Genomic DNA, 14291 nt, shown 5'->3' with positions numbered 1-14291 from the left:
AGTAACAACCCTGGAGTCAGTAGTTTCCCCATACAGAAGGAATGTGGAATAACGATCGACCAGGTTTCTTCCTCACAGCTCGAATTACTGTAGTGCATCCTCAGTCTGGCACGCAAGCACAGATCTGACTGCCTCATGGGGAAACCAGAGGGGTTCAGACACTACATACAGTGTACCTGGATATCAAGGAGAAAATCTGACTCTTACAAGGTCTTTGGACAGGAAAATGCAAACCCTATTGATGGCTGTGTAACAAAAATGCAAATGTTCACAATTTCCCAATACAACCTCAGTGTGGAAATATATAAATAGATACTTTTTTTAAATGAATTATTATTTCACTAAATATTTCACAAACAGAGATTGTGAGCCATGGGCTATTGACTTCCATTAAAATGTATGGAATAAAAGGTTAGGTATCGAACCTGAACCATACAAATATATCTCAAAGTAACAAAACCTCCAAGTTTTTATCAAGCTCAAAAACAAAAAGCCATTGGCAATACCACTGGTCTGTTTTCATTGTCTGAGTCAAGCTACCACAATGTCAAAACAGACCCTCTTCAAGGTCTGTGTGTGTGTGTGTGTGTGTGTGTGTGTGTGTGTGTGTGTGTGTGTGTGTGTGTGTGTGTGTGTGTGTGTGTGTGTGTGTGTGTGTGTGTGTTTAGCTGGGAGGAGCCGAGGTAGATCCAAGAGATCCCTCATCTGCAATTTATTAAACACACACGCTGCACTTGAGTGACACACACACACACACACACACACACACACACACACACACACACACACACACACACACACACACACACACACACACACACACACACACACACACACACACACACACACACACACACACACAAAACCAGCACCTCTTGCTGCCTATGGTGAAAATAAGCAAACAAGTAGAGGTTTTCCAAAGGTTCAGAGCCATCTGTGATAGGCCTAATCCTCCACATTCAGAGTCTAACCTCAGCTGAAAGAAGTTTTCAGTTCTCTCAGAAAGACAGAGGGCTGAAAACCCATCAACCTCACACATAACAACTCCCACTTTAACTGTTTCTAACAGTTCATCACCCTTCACACACATAACAAACCAGACTTTTGTGCCTAATAGTTCATCACCCGCCAACATGAGAGTCTTGACAGAGTCAAATCTGAAATCTGTCATCAAGATGAAAAGGGAAAACAATTATTTCAGTATTGCTCAAAGGCTGTGTGTAAGAAAGATGGCCGCCGTTCCTACAAAGACCAGCAGTCCTCAAAAAGGGCCAAGAGTCTTTAATGTGATTAAAAGGAGGGGTTGGGCCTCCCGGGTGGCGCAGTGGTCTAGGGCATGAGAGCTGCGCCACCAGAGTCTCTGGGTTCGCGCCCAGGCTCTGTCGCAGCCGGCCGCGACCGGGATGTCCGTGGGGCGACGCACAATTGGCCTAGCGTCGTCCGGGTTAGGGAGGGTTTGGCCGGTAGGGATATCCTTGTCTCATCGCGCTCCAGCGACTCCTGTGGCGGGCCGGGCGCAGTGCGCGCTAACCAAGGGGGCCAGGTGCACGGTGTTTCCTCCGACACATTGGTGCGGCTGGCTTCCGGGTTGGAGGCGCGCTGTGAAGCGCGCCTTAAGAAGCAGTGCGGCTTGGTTGGGTTGTGCTTCGGAGGACGCGTGGCTTTCGACCTTCGTTTCTCCCGAGCCCGTACGGGAGTTGTAGCGATGAGACAAGATATTAATTACTAGCGATTGGATACCACGAAAAGGGGATAACATTTAAAAATTAAAATTAAAAAAGGAGGGGAAAGTTGATGTGATGTCCCTGAAATAATTAATCCGACTTCGATACCAAGCTGGAAGGGTCAGAGTTCAATGTGAAAGGTAGATAAAGGAAAAAGTGCCCCTCGCAACCTTGTGTCGTGCCAAACAAGCTACGCTATGCTAGCCGTTGCTATGAGACTCAAGTCCCACACAGGGAGTCCTTTAAAAAAATGCCCAATGCAGCCATTTTTCTCTCAATATCAAATCATTTCTGGGTAACAATTAAGTACCTTACTGTGACTGTTTTCACTTAAAATGGCCAAAAAAAGTACAAAAATAGCTTCTTAACAAAGTGCAATTTCTTAAGCAAGAGCTTTGCTAGAACTGTCTGGGAGAGGTCTAAGTGGGGAAGGGAAAACAGAAAATGTGCCATTATTGGCAGAAAGGCTTGGAACTGTTACTTATTGGTCTAACTAATTTACGCATGGTGATGTCACTGTGGATGGTCAAAACTCCATCCTATGGAATGCCGTTTGGGTCTTTGCCTGTCAAAAAAGATACACTTGACACATTAAATAAGCTTTTAATTTTACATGTCAAATAACACAATTCTATTATAGAATGTTGTGTGTGCTGAATTTGCATGTGCAAGCCAAGCGCCACCACTACTATCAGTAGCACTGTCAAAGCCGTGCAAAAAAGTCTGCAAACAAGCACACACCGGCCACGAACGATGTGTTTACAATACCGCATTGTTAATAAGTCATTATTTGTTTGACCACTACTTCTGGGGTAGCTAGCTAGCTTTAGCTTGGGACCTAGCTAGCACCAATACAACCAGCCTGAAAACAATGACCAGTAGAAACTGCAGTCATTTTCATTATTCTTAGCAATGATTTAGGAATCCTTGCGGGTAAGTATTACCTAGGTAGCCACGTGTTGTTCGCCTATTGAAATGTAACTTCAGTTCATGAAAATAAATAGCTAGCCAACTACGTAACCCCGTTGCCCAAAGCTAACGTTATAAACAGCCAGTTAGCTTCATCTGGTACCTATTTGAAAGTGATGCAGATGGTTACAATTGGTGGAATCATGCCATATTTAGATTAGATAATGTTAAACAAGGTTGGAATGTGAAGCAATGAAATGGGGTATCAGTCTACTCAGTGACACCCACAGAACACAACTGTGAAGAGTTTAGCGTTATCGTGGGACTGTAGCTCTTATCGCGGGATTGTGACTGTGTGAAATCACCTCCCCAGTCAGCCTATTTGTCACGCCCTGACTTTAGTTACATTTGTTTTCTTTATTTTTTGGTGAGGTCAGGGTGTGACAAGGGTGGTTTGTTTAGTTTTTGTATTAGTCTAGGGGTTTTGTCTTGTCTAGGGGTTTTGTCTATCTATGGGAATTTGGTATGGTCTAGGGGATTGTAGGTTTATGGTGGCCTGAATTGGTTCCCAATCACAGACAGCTGTTTCTCGTTGTCTCTGATTGGGGAGCCTATTTAGGTTGCCATTTTTCCATGTTGGTTTTGTGGGTAGTTGTTTTCTGTTTTGTGTTGCTGCACCTTACAGGACTGTTTCGTTTTCGTTCTTTCTCTTTGTTATTTTGTTTAGTGTTCTGTTTTAATAAATATAACATGAACACTTACCACGCTGCGCATTGGTCCGACTACTCTTCATCCGACGACGAAAATCACTACACTATTGTGTGTATTGGTATTCATATTGCACTGTACAGCTTTACCTAAGGACTGGGGATCAACGAAATGGAGTACCACTCTACTCAATACCCAAGATATTTTTTATAAAATAAAATAAAAATATTAAGAAAAAACACAAGGAAGGGGTAACATTAAAGTATTAGAACATGAAGGACAAACAATACAGCATCACTATCAAACATGTATCAGTCTTTCCGCAGCAGAGCCATCCTTATGTGTGAGGGTGCGTGTGCATGTGCATGATAATGATATAAAATATATGTCATAGTTTCCTTTTTCATGATCACAATCTTGTGAAACCCGAACCATCCAAGATCCCCCCACAGTTCCCCAATAGCTGTCCATCAACCATTCGAGACCCCTCCCACAGTCCCCCCTCCCCAGAAAAATAAATAAAATACAATGAATTCCATTCCCCAACCCCAAGAACCCCCCAATGCACCAACAACCAAGAGAATGAACTAAAGAGAAAAAAGGAAAAGACAGAAGAAAACAGCAAACAATACACATTTTAATTTTATTTTAAATAATACATTTAAAACAAAGGACATCAAGTACAACTGAAATCATAACAGCAATGCCAACTGTATATGCTTGTGGGGATCAACGAAATGGAGTATCAGTCTACTCAATACCCAAGATATTTTTTCCCAACGTCCTCCTCAGAGTTATCAGACTCCAAAACATCCATGCAGTATTGTTTTTCCTCTGGAATAACACTCAATACACATAGTAGGTTGACAATAAATGTGGCTCAATTCAGTTGTTTCATAGTCCCGCAATAAGAGCTACAACACTAATGTTCTCTGGGTGTCACTGAATAGACTGATACCCCACGTCATTGATCCACAATCCATACGTAAGGCTGTACATTGAAATAAGTATGCCCCCAATGCAATTCTAAAGTCTAATACATCCAGTGTGATTTCAACAGATTTGTTTGTCTTTTGTTGATTTTATATAACCTTGTTTATTATGATCTATTCAATTATAGCATAATTATACTTTTTGTATTCATTTGCATCACTGTCAATGACATACTTTTAATTTGAAGGCTAACCGCAAAGTCCACTATTGTGGCTAAGCCTTATTGTGGCTAGCTTCACATAGATGGTCCGACCTCCATTAATCAAATAAGAACAGTTTCATTAATTAGGGTTATTTTTGATGATGACACCTAGCTATATAGTTAGCTAGCTAACTATAGCTACTGAAACAGATTATGTTGTTTTGCTATGTTTTTGTGGATGAACATTGTTTGCATCCATCAGCTAGCTAGCTTTTTTAATGACCAGCACTGTAGGTGCGCGAGACAACTTTACCAGCATCATAGCATACGTATCGATGAATCGACATGAAATACGAGTGATAGTGTAGTCAATGTGTAACAACTACGTAAAAAAGTCATGAGCGTGTTAAATTATTATGTGACGTGCAGTCATATTCAGGTCCTGATTGGTCAACAAGCTTATTTGACACGTCAAATAACACGATTTGATGTGTATCTTTTTTTTCTTTTTTACACGCAAAGAACCAAACAACGTTCCAGAATATCCCACCAAAACAACCTGAAATTTCAGGCAGTCTTTTCAACCAGCTCTTACACTAAAAAGTCCATTATCATAATTTTCACAAGTTCACAGTATTATTCCAATCTCAGTGTGGAAATATATACAAAGCACAGGGAAATCACGTTTTTGACTGCCTGGGCCTTTAAAACTTCCCGTGGATGGCTGACAGAGGGGAGTGTGAACAGTTCCTGTTCGGGTCTAGCAATCTCTCCTCTACAGCACAACAATAGCTCCAGTGTTCTTGGGACTTGATAGAGCAGAGCTAGCTAGGCATTCAGAGAGGAAAGAGGGGGAGTAAAGCAGAAATTGATTCATCTTTCTCTTTTCTCAGGCATGCAGAGAAAGAAACCCCCTTGTCTTATACTACCACTCCTGCCCACGCAACTGGAATCATTTCCTGATGGGTCTGGGGAATGGAGAGAACATCTGCACTGAAAAAAGAATGAGAGTGCCGTATTGTAAACGGGCCGCTCCTTATGGATACGACTTTACTGTACTGCATGTTGCAAAAATCACAGGCTTTGTCCTACAAAAACCTCTTACTGTTTGTTACCACAAAACCCACAATCTGTCCAAATATTGGTTATCCATTTATTGGAGAGGAAATAGCATTGAATGGAGCCTTGACAATAGAGACAGCTGGTGAGGCGTTAATAAATTATTAACCTTCCGTGGCTCTGGAAAATGTTCAATGGAGTGGAATGATGCAAGGATGATGAGCGTGAGGTGAGGTAGAAACAATTCACCATGTCTGTTTATGTCGCCCTAGGCCCATTGTCATATTGCTGTTTGTTGTAGTGCTGAGCGATTCACCCATTTTCCCGTTTTTAAACACCTAATTGACCAACTCGGTTCAATTATTTGAATTTCATTTTTTGTAATTTTTTTTATGTGAGCTCAATGCGCACATTGCAAAGTTTCTCTAGAAATAAATCAGATCCAGCCTGAACTGTGCCATGTAGTAGAGAGTTGTAGTTTCCAACAGGCCAATTTTCTGCATATATAGTTTAGTGCATAAAACATGGTAATTAACTTCAATGAACATAATCCATTGTGCATCTACCTGTCCGGTCTGTATTTATTTACGCCTGCTACAGAAGAGAGAAGAATGCGCGATCGTAAGGGGATATAGAGAGCAGCTTTTGCTTCGCAAGGTATCTCTACCTGGAAATACATAATCCAAGTGATTGATAGTTGGTATTTATTCAGCAGTCATAAAAGTATGCCTTACTTACTTTGAAGAACTACAAAGTAGTGATTTTGTCAGACAGCAGCTCTATAGAGATGATGAAATAATAAAGTCATCAAATAAAACAAATGTAATATACACCGTTACTGAAATATTGTATTAAAGTAACGTGAATAAATGGTTAATAAGTGATAAGCAGTAATGAGCAGTCACTACCATTATGGGACGTATGAATTGTTTTATTCTGTGTTGTTACAGCACTCAAACCAAATAATCTAAACCAAAATCGAAAATTGTGATATTTTTTTCATAATCGAACCGACTTTAAAAAGCACTAATTGTTCAGCACTAGTTTGTTGACATACAGTAATAACGTGTTAACATAGTCTCAAGTAAAGCTGGAAGGCGGCCATTTTCCACATTGTGTGAACAATAACGTTTTTCCTATTCCAATTCAAATCTATCCATCCTCAAAAGTGAGCCATGACTCAAAATGTCACTGTTATCCTTAGGACACATCCTCCTGACCTAAAAATAACCAGAAAGGAGAAAAAAAAGGCTACCAATATGTCACAAACAGAAAGTGCTGCTGCTCCATCCTGTGTTTTTCTTGAAGGGCAATTATAGCCCGTGTTTATTTAACAGCACTCAAGGAAGACTCCTTCCTGTTCTCCTTGAGGTGTCAGCGTGGGGTTTAAAGGGCCACTCTGGGACCTCCTCAACGGAGGGAGGATGGCCACGTCAGCACTTTAGAGGAGCGTCAACAAAAACATGACATTCCCTCCCAACAGCCATGCGTGTTGTGGTGGTAGAGTTCATTAAAAAGGGAAGGCACACACGTGCACACACATAGCCCCCAGTTTGATTAAATATATGAATACTTGAATCTTTTGCATTTACATTCAATTATGCAAAACAGAACAAGTGTCGGGTCTTTCCTGGCAGTTACATGCAAATATTTCCCGACTGATACACTTGAGCATAATCTCTTCAGTCCTCTCTCAAACAACTATCTGCCAAGCCAACACCACAAAACATGTCTTTGTTCTGTGTGGCTGGACATGGGCTACCATTATATACTGTTTTCAGGGGATATATTTTAAGTCCTATGTATGAGGCGTGCACCGTGCACATGATGTTCACCGCAGCCTTATCTGTTGTGAGCAGGAGAGAAAAGTAGCTGCAGACACATAATGCTGCAGATACGATACAAGGACGGTGTGATGAGAGGAGCTTGGCCAAAGTCATTTGAAGTGCGAAAAGGTGTAGGGAAGGTGGCTTGAATTCATCCTTATTGAAAATGACGCAAGTTGCGTCTTCGTAGTGAGATTAACCAGTATGTGTGGAATGTTGAATGTTCACATAAAAGAAGGCACATTCTTGATTACCCTTCTCTTTTCTACGGCCTTCACTTCTTTCTATTTGTTTCCTCGTTCGGTTATTCATGATGTGGATACGTTTGTAGCGGTATAGCCCACTTCTTCTGTATGTACTGTAACTCTGTACTGCATCTCTTAGTAGGGGTGTAGGTTACAGAGGGGGTATAGGTAGGGCGGCAGGTAGCCTAGAGATTAAAAGTGTTGGCCCAGTAACCGAAAGGTTGCTGGTTTGAATCCCGAGTCGACAAGGTGAAAAATCTGTCGACGTGCCCTTGAGCAAGGCACATGTCCATGTGTCAAAACTTCCAGCCTGGTTTTCATAATTGCTAGAGGACTGAAGGTTTAAGCGTCCTGTCCTTGAGCCAGTGCAGATGTCAGGCCATCACAGCACCACTTTATTAAAGTCCTCACTGTGAAGTGACCATACTTATCGTAGGCTTTTGGCTGATATCGTTCAGTACGATAAGTAGCCTATACTAGAGATATGTGAAGTTTGAAATCAAATAAGATTGCTAATATGGGTGATTGTTAATGGGACAATTGTTGGCTACAACCATCAAACTAGTAGTATTTAAAAGGATAATAAAAAATGTGCACATTAATGTTATAAACTTATTGTTCTAATTATTGTGAAAGCATCAATTCAGGCAATTTATTGCGATATGGATTTTAGTCCATATCGCCCGGCTCTACTGTAGCACTAAAGAGAAAGGTATAACCGCAACAATTTCAGCCCTGTATCAGATTCATAATTCCAGGTATTGGCAAAGTTGAAACGTTTTGGACGGTATCAGATAACACAATGCAGGAAGCCACAACTTGCGATATGGCTGAAAGCCAGGGAGAGGGTAATTTACAAAGCAGGCTAATTCACTTTCATCTTTGTTGCAATTACTGGACAAAGCAACGTCCTTTGTAGTGTAGAGCTCTATTGTACTCATGCATGTTAAGTATTCATAAACAGCACAAACAAGCATTTCCTGAGAATTTCCAAATTAATCAAACTGTTAAAGTGCATCACACTAATAAAAGCTAAAAAGGTACAGTAAACATTACCTTTCAACATGGAGAACTCACTTAACATGCAAAACCAATTGACAGAGGATGTGTTGAGCTGCTAACAAAAACATAGGACGATGTCAATGCCATTTCAAGTAAGTCAATAATCTATTTCCTGAATCCACTGAGTTGAAATGGAATAGACTCCAATCACCCAAGCCTGCTACACCAGTACAATGTCCTACGTTGTTGCTGTTTGACACAGCCATAGTTGTGAAGATGTTGTGTGGTGCTTTTTAACCATCAAAGTAATAAAGGCTGTGTAAGGTAATGCTGACGACAGCCTGTGACACACACACCAAAGCTCCCACTGTGGTATTGACGTCCAAGTGATGGGAGCCTCCCACTGTGATCAGCTATTTACTTCCTGGAACACATCTGGGTGCCAGCCTGCCAGGAGTTACCATAAGAACCATGACCAGGAACCCATGTGGAGGGCTCTACTGGGGCTTTAACTATACTATTACGGACAGTTTCCCAGACTCAATTTAAGCATATTCCTGGCCTAAAAAGCACTTTCAATGGAGATTCTACCTTGAGAATGCTTAAGTTCAGGAGTAGGCTTAATCTGGGTCTGGGAAACCGCCCCAAAGGCTCTGCCTGAACTGCATTACGTAGATCTTCACTAGAAAGAAATACTAAAAAGTTATAAGGGAGGTTGGCTATGAGGTTTTTGTGCTCCGCTTGACAGTTCAGAGACATTCATGGCACTTCCTACGAAACATAATTATTTTCCACAAATAGACCACTGAAGGGCTGGCATATCTCCGTCAGACTTCTAATAAAGCGTATCTTCTGGCAGACAACGTGGAAAATGTCTCCGCTCACACTGGCAGGCAGTGGGGATAGGGATGGAAGTTCATGGAACCACTGCTTTGCATGGATGGAATGACACACTTCGAGATCCAATTTAAAAGGGAGTGAAATGACAAAAAGTGTCACGTTGTATAAATGATTGGAGACAGGCGCAGGAATACGTAATAGGGGGTTTTAATACCCCACCCAAAAATACAACATGCCATGAAAAGGCACGGGGACAAAGTCCAAAACAAACACAAAAACACAGGGATGTAACCCAAACAAAAGAGCGAGGTTAAACCTTTAATAAATACACGGGATGAGACCAGTAAAAACAATACACGGGACGAGACCTGTAATAACAAGTGCACAACAATACAAGGGATGAGACCCGTAATAACGAGTACACAATACACGCAGCACGAAAGCCAAAACAACAAAGCGCAGGTACAAGACCAACGGACATGGGAACAATAACAGACAAAACAATGGTGAACAGAGGGCACATGTATACAATTACTAATCAGGGGGAATAGGAACCAGGTGTGCGTAATGAAACAGTTCAGTGACGCCTAGAGGCCGGTGACGTAGACCTCCGGGGCTGGTTCACGGAATGAGCAGCAGTACCAGGGGAATCTGTGACATTACCCCCCCTGACGTGCTGCACCAGCAGTGGGAAGACACCAACCTCGAGGACAACCACAGGGACGCGGTGCGGGTCAGTCAGGGCCAGTTGCCGCTGCCGAAGTTGCGTCAGCGTCGGATGGGCCAGTTGCAGCTGCCGAAGTTGAGCCTGCTTTGGACAGGCCAGTTGCCCGAAATTGCGGCGGATTCGGAGGGGCCAGTTGCAGCTGCAGAAGTTGCGGCTGCGTCGGACAGGCCATTCCCGCTGTCTCCATTTAGGGTCGGTTATTCTGTCACGTTGTATAAATGATTGGAGACAGGCGAAGGAATACGTAATAGGGGGTTTTAATACTCCACCCAAAAATACAACATGCCATGAAAAGGCACGGGGACGAAGGCCAAAACAAACACAAAAACACAGGGATGTAACCCAAACAAAAGACAGAGGTTAAACCTCTAATAAATACACGGGATGAGACCAGTAAAAACAATACACGGGACGAGACCTGTAACAACAATACAAGGGACGAGACCCGTAATAACGAGTACACAACGCACGCAGCACGAAAGCCGAAACAACAAAGCACAGGTACTCAAAAGACCAACGGACATGGGAACAATAACAGACAAAACAATGGTGAACAGAGGGCACATATTTATACAATTACTAATCAGGGGGAATGGGAACCAGGTGTGCGTAATGAAACAGTTCAGTGACGCCTAGAGGCCGGTGACGTAGACCTCAGGAGCTGGTGCATGGAATGAGCAGTACCAGGGGAATCCACCGGAGAGGAGCTGGTGCATGGAATGAGCAGTACCAGGGGAATCCACCGGAGAGGAGCTGTGGATATCGGTATAAAAAGATAAAGATGACTGGGGAAAGTTTTTTCAGACTATGTGGCTTGACCTGGGAAAACTATGGGCCATATATATACGGTAGCTATAAGTTGGTCAAGTTAGGTGGTCAGGAAAAACTCCTGGTGTACTGATGATTTCTAGTAGATTTGTACCCAGACAAAGGGAGGTGATCCACCTCTTTAGTTGATGGGACAGACTGTGTGTGGGACAGACTGAACATGTGGTTGATAGTGGTTGATAGACCTCTGGGCCATCTGGGGTTCTCCCCAGGAACAATGTGCTCAATTGAACAGAAGTAGGGTTGGGCGATATATCAAATTCATTCGATTAATTAGAATTTATGTTTTTGTGCGATGTTCCAAATGCCTGCATCGCAAGAATCTAGTTAATTTTTTATATGAGCGTTTATGTCTGTTTGTTCTCATGTTGTCTTTTTTTGTCTCGTCTCCTTCTCTCCTTGTGCTGTGTTCACCTTCTCATTTACACCAGAGATCTGTATATAATGACGAGATGCTCATATCTCCGCTCTAACAACGGGAGTCGTTGTCCCAAAGGCAGAAGACAAGCTTAGATCCAAAATAAGCCCATAGAAACGCATTGGGCTTATTTGGGACAGATTTTAGCGAGAGTGAAACCTCTCACTTCACCTCTTCCTGTGTGCGTAATCCTGCCATTCACACCAACAAAGATGGGAGATCACTTCTTCCTCTATGACAAGCGGTTTCATCTCGCTATTCGCATTTGGTCCAACAGAATCGTTCATATGGACACCAAAACATATTATTTTGCCGTAATAGTGGAGAAGTTAACCTATTTAACGATACCCTTTTTATGTCTCAACTACTCAAATTGTGCGCAGAGCAGACACTACTCAAACGAGAGTATCTATGAACCTTGATTCTGGAAAATTAATGCTCAGTTTGTCGCACACGGCATTCCAGTAGCTAGTATGGCCTACCGCTAGCAGCATTTTTGCCAAAGACTTATATACTAGCTGTCTAGTCTGTGTTTTATAAATGTACAATAAGCATAAAACGCTATTATATAAAGAATCGGCAACTTGTTCTCATTCTGAGAAATCAGGTAGGGCACTTGATTTCAACATCTGAACAAAGTGGACAGGCATGCTATGCTGTTCAAACAGTTGGAGGCAGACAGAAGGGTGTGTTCATAACAATTAAACTGTTTTGCCTTGTTAGCTAGCAAATCGATCCAAGTTGGCTAAACTTGAAATATAAAGTTTACTCACTAGCATGTGGGCTTATGTTTGAGAGATTGTTTATGAGACCTGAGTTAATTGTCTATAGCTTAATGCATGCTACAAGAAGTTAGTCATTATTAGTGAATGTACATTATGCATGGTAACTGTTAAATTTGTAACAAAAATGGGCATTTTCATAGACGGACTTGAAAACAAGATAAGTGATTATCGCAAAAAAAGCAGGTTAAACTATTTTGACTATTTTATCCTAGTGGTTAGAGCGTTGGGCCAGTAACCGAAAGGTTGGTGGATTGAATCCCTGAGCTGATAAGGTAAAAATCTGTCGTTCTGCCCCTGAACAAGGCAGTTAACCCACTGTTCCTAGGCCGTCATAAGAATTTGTTCTTAACTGACTTGCCTAGTTAAATAAATAAAACATATTTTTCTTAGGTATAACTTCATAAACCCTGAATTCATTTGATTATTGATGACTGTTTGAAATGCAGTGTATCCCGTGCGGCTCAGTTGGTAGAGCATGGCGCTTGCAATGCCAGGGTTGTGGGTTAGTTTCCCACAGGGGACCAGTATGAAAATGTATGCATTCACTACTGTAAGTGGCTCTGGATAAGAGCAACTGCTCTTATTCAGAGATATATATTGTGAATAGCCCATAAGTTTGAGAAAAAAAATGTTTATATAATTTTTAGGTCATATCACCCAGCCCTAAGCAGAAGCCAAGCCAAGAAAACATGGAGGACTTGGCAGGGGGCCCAGCCCATCATTCATCTATTCAAAGCTGAGCTGCATGGTACATCTAAGGGGACCCTTTAAAACAATAGTAGCAAACTGATTTCATATGAGATAAGGTCTGACAAGGAAGGCAATGCTGCAGCTTTAGATGGTGTATAAAGTACAATAAACTACAGAGGGGTCAGACGAGGAGAATGCATTGTCGAGGATGTTGTCTAGTACTGTAGACTTCACTCAGCAGTATAGGCTCCACCTACTATGGTGGAGCAACAATGAGTTGTTGGCCTTGCCATTCATTCATGAAGCTTTCATCCTTTCCTTTGACATGAACCAGAAGCATCAAATAAGATCATAAAGGAATATTGTACATTTGTACATCCCGCATCACTGTGTAGCCTAATTAAAGGTTGCATTTGTGAAAGGTCTGGGAAAAGGGGCCCGAGAATGGACATATTTTTATTACAGCCTAGTTGGTGATGTGTGTTGATCACTAGTTTCCAAGGTAGTGTTCCAAAACAGACATATTCTCAGTGCAGATTCATTATGTTGAAGACATTAAATCACAACCTATTTGCAATTTGTTGTGCGGGGTATTCTGCACTATGTAACCTGGTAGACTATCCCTTTCAGGACAAAATTTACAAGACAAAGGGCACATTGACTGATCATCATTCATATGCTTCTGAAGTACGTGGCCATTTGCCATCACACATTTTCCATAAAAGGAAAACCAGTTGCAGGTCGTATCGAGGGAAATGAATGCACCGACTGATGCGAAGCAGTTTCACGTGGGCCAGATGAATGCAAATAATCCGTTTCCTAAATAAAAACGTACAAAAATCTAATTGCATCAATTTGATAGGTAAAATGGTAGTCCTAATAGTCACGCTTACCTTGCTTCTCAATTCTGCAGTCAACCCGTACACTGGTCCCTTGTTGAATTGAGTCATGGTCCTTTGTTTTGCAAATGTAAAACTGTGTCAATTATTTGCAACAAAAGTTGCTGCTTCTTCCAAGTTTCCTCTTTTACAAAGTAACAAGTTCCGTGCAACAGTGTGAAACTTTCAACCTTCTAAACCGAGATAATTTGCTTCCTCAGCGAGCAGATGGAGAGGGAGAAAGGATCTGCGTTCGTACATAAAGTTTGAGTTGCAGTAGCTCCTCTAGACCAAAAAAAGTGTGCAGCGCGAGAGATACCTGCGGTAAGCCAATCAGAAGCCTTGAATTTCCCTGCGCTCGCTTACTGTTAAATGGAGGATAGATCTATGGATAGCGCTGAATATAAGGATGTAAGAAAGAAAGCCTTCGGACAAACAAAATGTTATTCACAATAACAGATTCAGAATTTGTTTTGTCAAGTTTCCTCTGATTAGGCTATATTATACTTATACCTTT

At 41.8% G+C, this 14291-nt stretch overlaps 1 protein-coding gene across 1 annotated transcript in view; it reads right to left on the bottom strand.

Moving 5' to 3' along the window:
• The window catches only part of LOC139559521 (calponin-3-like), a 33708-nt gene extending 19643 nt beyond the window's left edge, over positions 1-14065 (bottom strand). The window contains exon 1 of the mRNA XM_071375595.1: positions 13790-14065. Within this exon, the coding sequence (XP_071231696.1) occupies positions 13790-13846 (57 nt within the window). The 5' untranslated portion in view covers positions 13847-14065. The remainder of the gene's footprint in view (positions 1-13789) is intronic.
• Positions 14066-14291: the final 226 nt, after the last annotated feature.

Source organism: Salvelinus alpinus, chromosome 30 (genome assembly GCF_045679555.1).
Source record: "Salvelinus alpinus chromosome 30, SLU_Salpinus.1, whole genome shotgun sequence".
Lineage (NCBI taxonomy): Eukaryota > Metazoa > Chordata > Actinopteri > Salmoniformes > Salmonidae > Salvelinus > Salvelinus alpinus.
Note: the sequence above shows the minus strand (reverse complement) of the source record. Positions and strands in the feature narration are given on the sequence as shown.